Source organism: Myotis davidii, unplaced genomic scaffold (genome assembly GCF_000327345.1).
Source record: "Myotis davidii unplaced genomic scaffold, ASM32734v1 scaffold1197, whole genome shotgun sequence".
In the NCBI taxonomy this organism is placed as follows: domain Eukaryota; kingdom Metazoa; phylum Chordata; class Mammalia; order Chiroptera; family Vespertilionidae; genus Myotis; species Myotis davidii.
Genome location: NW_006288118.1, coordinates 37304 through 44432, shown reverse-complemented (window position 1 = coordinate 44432; position 7129 = coordinate 37304). Strand labels below are relative to the sequence as shown.

General features: G+C 33.9%; 1 protein-coding gene across 1 annotated transcript in view; it reads left to right on the top strand.

Annotated features, from left to right (window-relative positions):
• Positions 1 to 1557: 1557 nt before the first annotated feature.
• LOC102766725 (palmitoyltransferase ZDHHC15) overlaps positions 1558 to 7129 on the top strand; it is a gene marked incomplete at its 5' end in the record, with an annotated part of 26502 nt that continues 20930 nt past the window's right edge. Inside the window, one exon of the mRNA XM_015561454.1 lies at positions 1558 to 1705. Within this exon, the coding sequence (XP_015416940.1) occupies positions 1558 to 1705 (148 nt within the window). The remainder of the gene's footprint in view (positions 1706 to 7129) is intronic.

The following is a 7129-nucleotide window of genomic DNA, read 5'->3' as shown; positions in this document are numbered from 1 at the left end:
AATACTCTATCCAGGAAAGCTATCATTCAGAATTGAAGGTCAGATAAAGAGCTTCACTGATAAGAAAAAGCTAAAGGAGTTCATCAGCACCAAACCAGTATTATATGAAATTCCGAAAGGTATCCTAGAAGAAGAAAAAGGTAAAGAGAAAAAAATATGAACAACAAAGTGACAACAAATACATATCTATCAACAAGTGAACCTAAAAATCAAATGAATAAAAAACCTGATGAACAGAACAGACTGGTGAATGTAATAGAATCAGGGGCATGGAAATGGAGCAGACTGACAATTCTCAGGGGAAAGGGGTTGCCAGTTGTCGGGGGTGCGAGAAGACATTGGACAAAGAGTTTACACCTACGGACGAGGTTAATGGGGGAGGGGAGGGAAGGCCTGGAGTGGGGTGGGAACCGGGTGGAGGAGAGCTAGGGGGAGAAAAAAGAGGAACATCTGTAATAATCTGAACAATAAAGATTAAAACAATAATTTATTTTTTCTTCAATTTAAAGTAATAAGTGATTTTTGTATGAAATTCAGAAAAATCACAAAAAAGACAATAAAAATGGTATACTAGTTAGAAGGTAAATTGTTAAATAACTAAAAGATAGTTTGGTAATATGTATCAAAGGCCTTATAATTTTGTATATTTTGTGGTCTGGCATACCACTTTTTGAAATTTATTGTAAAGAATTCATAACAAATAATTAATTTTCTCCAGCCAGAGAAAACCATATTTTTTTGAAGCTTAGTCACATTTATTTCTGTGTGTGTTAAATAGTTATTATTGCCTCTGTTTTACTGTTGGGTAACTTTAGAATGACAAAGTCTGATTTTCCAAAGTAATTTTTTAAACTATCAAGTTGCAGATATGAGACTTAAACCCAGAAAATATGAACAGAGGTCCTTCTCTTTTTTCACATTTACCAACACTTTTGCCCAGACAGAAGAAAGCTTTAAGGTCTGTGTTACTTTGGAAAATTATTGGAATATCTTTTGCAAGGTTAGCAAGGTATGGTGCAGACATGGCAAGAAGTTTCATACCAGAGTACAAATTATTGAAATAGTGAGAATATCCAAATTTCTACTTATTTTCAAAATTAGAATATCCAGATAATCTCACAAGCAGTCTCATCCAGATCCTACAAAAGTGTCACCTATGCAAAATACTCAAAACTTAATAATAAGCATAGTTATTCATAGTTATTAGGGTCCTGTCAGTAAGACATCACACATCAGAATGTAATATCATATTGTAGTATACAGGGTACAAGTCTTGGAGTACGGTGAACTGGGTTTGGGCTTAGTTTTGCTACTTACTGGTTGAGTGCGTGTAACGATGCTCAAGTTACTTACTATAAGTTTTATTTTACTTATAAAACAAAACGACCTATCATGCAGAGTTATAAAGATCGCGATAAAAGCCAGATTGCTAGTTGAGATAATTCTCCAGCGAAAGTTATATGCCAAATGGGTAAGTGAGCTTCAGGATAGGTAACAAATCTCTTCTTCTCAATGATTATTGTTGTTTTTAATTTTTTTGTGAACTTTGGGAAATAAATACTTGCTTCTCACTTCTGCTTCCAGTTTCATTTATCCTATACAGATAAGGAGCGCTATGAAAATGAAGAGAGACCTGATGTCCAAAAGCAGATCCTCGTTGATATTGCCAAGAAGCTACCAGTTTACACAAGGACTGGAAGTGGAGGTCAGTTCATCCAAAGTCAACCAGCAAGGCAAATCAGCAAGTGTCTCAGAAAGTCTAAGTCATATATATCCTTAGGCTAGCCCCTTTTTTCCTCTTCTCTTCTGAAAAACAATATGGAGTCTTTCTCAGCATTTTATTATAAAAAATTTCAAAATTTTATCCAAGATGGAAGAATTATACAATAAAAATTTGTATGCCCACCACTACAGTCCACTACTAACATTGAACTATATTGATTTATCAAACACCTGTTCACAAACTCATTCCTCTATCCATCATTCATAAAGCTTAATTATTTTTGGTGCATTTAAATGTAAGTAGAAGATATCAGTACATATTTAAATTAAATATTTTATAATTCTTTTGGGGATGAAATATACATATAAAAACTAGCACAAATCATAAATGTACCATTCAGCATTTCCATAAATGTACACACTCGTATAACCAAAATCTCTATAAATATTACCATACTCCAGAATATTCTTTCATGCTCCTTCTCACTAAATACAGCCACTATTATGATATTTTTTCCTCCATATATTAGTTTTATCTGCTCTAGAATTTTATATAAATAAATGTATACCATATTTACTATTTTGTCTGCCTTATTGTATTCAGCATAATGCCTTTGGGACTTACATTGCTGTGTATTTTATTGCCGAGTAATATTTCATTGTGTGAATATTTCATAGTTTATTTATCCATTTACACATTAATGCACATTTGGGTTGTTTCTGCTGCTTAGATATTGTGAGTTAATCTGCTGAGAACATTCTTGTACAAGTATTGGTGGAGAGATATGCCTTCATTTTTCCTGGGTAAATATCTACTGTGGAGTTTTACTGTTAGTTTTTATATGCATGACTAGAATTATACTAACTGAACTAATTGTTTGCTTTTTCAAATTTGAAAAATAAGGCTCTTTTGACAAAAAGATTCTGTTTCAAAACTTTAGAAAGTGTACTTTAGTTATTTATGTTCATTTATCATTTACTTAATAAATATTTATTAAGATCCTATATGACAATGGGGGAAATTTTAATATGGTCTGAATATTAGATTATATTAAGGACTTGCTGTTAATTTTGTTAGAGCATTAATGTCATATGGTGATTATAATTTTTAAGTAAAGTCTCAAGGCATACTAATATCTTCTGAAAAGAAGACAGACACAAAATTATACAGTTTCCGATAGTAGAAAACAGAATTATGTGATAAAGCAGTGATTACAAAGAAGAGGCATATTGGATGTACTGGGTTCAGGTTTATATTTTGTCTGATCTCTGTGTCTGTTAAAACTTTGCATTTGTTACTAATCTTTAACAATTAGAATATTACCAAGTGAAAATCCAGATTTCTAGCTTCTCTTGAAAACTCAAACAATCTGCATTTCTGCATGCAGAAATTAGCTGAAGCTGAGTAGTAAATCTCTTTAAATAGGGCATGGATTATCAGGTTCTCCCACAGACTCCAACTAGCTGCTTCACTCACTATTCCCTATTTCCTGGACCCTTGAAGCTTTTTTGCAGCCCCTGTGATAGAGAGTAATATCAGGCTTCTCTAAATAAATGTCATTTGATCTGAGACTTGAAGATAAAAAGCAAATGCAAATACAAAACACCCTGGGACAGGAGCAAACTTATATTAATAGGAGAAAGTACAGATAATAAGTGTAACTGGAGTATTATAGTAGGAGAGTGGCACAAGTTAAGAATGAAGAGGTAGCCTAAAGCCAGATGATGCAGGCCATGGTAAGGAGTTCAGATTTTTTTCTAAGGGTGTTGAAAATCCATTGAAGGCTTTAAGTATAAAGTGATATGATCTGATTTTCATTTTAACTGATCAACTGGATCTTTTGTAGAAAATATATTGTGGGTGGAAGAGGGACAATAATGAAAGAATGAGTAAATAGGCAGCAGTTATTGTAATCATTCATGTGAAAGATGATGGTGGCTTACACTGGGCAGTGACATTAACCATATCTTTAAAAAATCAAGCTAGAGAAAGAAATAAAAGGCATCCAAATTGGGAATGAAGAAATAAAAGTGTCACTTTGACAGATGACATGATTCTTTATATATAAAACCCTAAAGACTCCACCAAAAAAATAAGAAACAATAAACAAATACTGTAAAGTAGCAGGATACAAAACTCAATGTACAAAAATCCCCTGCATTCCTATATACTAGCAATGACATTTCAGTAAAAGATATGGAAAAGAATTCCTTTTGCAATTGCAAAATAAATAAATAAAATACAAAGGAAGTGAGGGACGTATCTACTGAAAAATACAAAGCATTATTAAAAGAGGTGGAAAAAGACAAAATGAAATGGAAAGACTTTCTGTGTTCATGGATTAGAAAAATCAACATAACTAAATGTCCATATTACCCAAAGCAATATACAGATTTTATACAATCCCATTAAAATCTCAATGACATTTTAAGAATAAATAGAACAAAAATATCATCAGATGTATATGGAACTACAAAAGGAACTAAAGAGACAAAGCAATCCTCAGAAAAAAGAAAAAAGCTGAAGGTATCACACTACCTGCCATAAAATTATACTACAGAATAAACATAATAAAAAAAACCCATGGTATTGGCAGTAAAACAGATACACAGACCAAAGAACAGAATTGAGATCCCAGAAATAAAACCACATGTATATGGACAAATACATTTTTGACAAATGAATCAAAAACCTACAATGAAGAAAGGAAAGCCCCTTCAATAAATGGTACTGGGAAAATTGAAAAGTCACATGCAAAAGAATAAAACTAGAGTAGAGTTTGTGCCATGTACAAAAATTCATTCAAAATGGATCAAAAACCTAAGTATAAGATCAGAAACAATACATTACATAGAAGAAAATGTACATATTAAACTTATAAGCCTTGGTCTTAGAAAATAGTTTATGAATTTGTCCCCAAAGGCAAGGGGAATAAAAGGAAAAATAAATGAATGAGACTATATCAAACTAAAAGCTTCTTCACAGCAAAGGAAACTGCCAATGAAACAAAAAAGCAACAACCAAGTGGGAGAAGATATTTGCAAACAACAGCTCTGACAAGAATTTAATATCCAAATTATATAAAGGACTCATACAACTCAACACCAAACATACAATCCTATTAAAAAATGAATAAATTTAAAGGAGTTAAAAGACTTGTACTTGGAAAACTAAAGGACATTCAAAAAAGAAATAGAGGAAGATACAAATAGTGTATATCATGTTAATAGGTTGGAAGAACTAACATCATTAAAATGTCTATACTACCCAAAGAAATCTGATTCAAATCAATTCTTATTAAAATGCCAATGGCATACTTCACAGAGTTAGAACAAATACTCCAAAAATGTATATAGAACCATAAAAGACCCCAGAGAGCTGCAGCTACCTTGAGAAAAAAGAATGAATAGAGGGGATCACAATACTAAATATCAAACTATACTACAAAGTCATTACAACAAAAATAGCCTGGTATGGGGCATAAGAACAGGCATATAGACCAATAGATCAGAACACAGACCCCAGAAATTGACCCACACCATTGTGGTCAATTAATATTTGACAAGGGAGGCAAGAACATACAATGGAGTAAAGACAAATGGTGTTGGGAAAACTGGAAAGACACATGAAACGAGGCCACCAACTTGTCCAATACACAAGAATAAATTCAAGGTAGGTAAAAGACTTAAATGTACGGCATGAAACCATAAAAATCTTAGAAGAAAACATAAGCAGCAAAATCTCATACATCTCATGTGACAATATATTTATGGATACATCTCCTAGGGCAAAGGAAACTAAGGAGAAAATAAACAAGTGGGACTACATGAAAATAAAAAGCTTCTGCACAGCAAAAGAAACCACCATCAAATTGAAAAGGGAACCCACTGAATGGGAAAACGTATTTGCCAATGATACATCTGATAAGGGATTTATATCCCAAATATATAAATTACTCATACAACTTAACAAAAAGAAGACAAGCAATCCAATTTAAAAAATGCGCAGAAGACCTGAATGGACATTTCTCCAAAGAGGACATACTAATGGCCAAGAGACACATGAAAAAATGTTCGAAGTCACTGATCATCAGAGAGATGCAAATTAAAATGACAATATCACCTCACACCTGTCAGAATGGCTAGCATCAGAAAAACCAACAGACAAGTGCTATCCAGGATGTGGAGAAAAGGGAGCACAAGTTCATTGCTGGTGGAAATGCAGATTGGTGCAGCCACTATGGAAAGCAGTATGGAGTTTCCTTTAAAAGTTAAAAATGGAATTTCCATTTGACCCAGTGACCCCACTTCTGGGAATATATCCTAAAAACCCCCAAACACCTATCAGAAAAAAATATATGCCCTCCTATGTTCATAGCAGCATTATTTTCAATAGCTAAGAATTGGAAACATCCCAAGTGTCCATCAGTGGATGCATGGATAAAAAAGATGTGGTATGGGGGGTTGGGGAGGGTAGGAGATCAACCGAAGGACTTGTACAAAGGAAGGTACTCCTGCCTTTTGCAACAGTATGTTTGGGCCTGCAGAGCATTATGTTAAGCAAAATAAGTCAAACTGAGAAAGAGAAATATCACATGATCTCACCTATTTGTGGAACCTAATTAACAAAAGGAATTTACCAACAAAATAAGACCTTAAGCAGGGAGGTATGGAACAGACTGACATACCTCAATGTGGGGTGGGGAGGGAGGGGGTAAGAAGTGATAAACCAAAGAACTTATATACTTATATGCATAGCCCATGGACATGGGCAGTAGGTGGCAAAGACATAGGGGAGTGGGTAGGGGCTGGGAGAAGGAGGTGAAAGGAGGAGAAAATGGGAGATATCTATAATACTATCAATAATACAAATGTATATTTTTTAAAAAATAGAGAGAAAAAAAAAGACAGAAGATATGAACAGACACTTCTCCCAAGAAGACAAATGGCCAATGGATATGTGAAAAGGTGCTCAACTTGGTTAGCTATTATAGAATTGCAAACCAAAACTACAATGACATACCACCTCACACTGGTTAGAATGCCTATGTTCATAGCAGCATTATTTTCAATAGCTAAGAATTGGAAACAGCCCGAGTTCCAATCAGTAGATGAATGGATAAAAAAGCTGTGGGACATTTACACTATGGAATACTATTCAGCTGTGAAAAATAGGGATCTCTTACCCTTTGGGACAGCATGGATGGATCTGGAGAATATTATGCTATGTGAAGTAAGTCAAACTGAGAAAGAGAAATATCACATGATCTCACCTATTTGTGGAACCTAATTAACAAAAGGAATTTACCAACAAAATAAGACCTTAAGCAGGGAGGTATGGAACAGACTGACATACCTCAATGTGGGGTGGGGAGGGAGGGGGTAAGAAGTGATAAACCAAAGAACT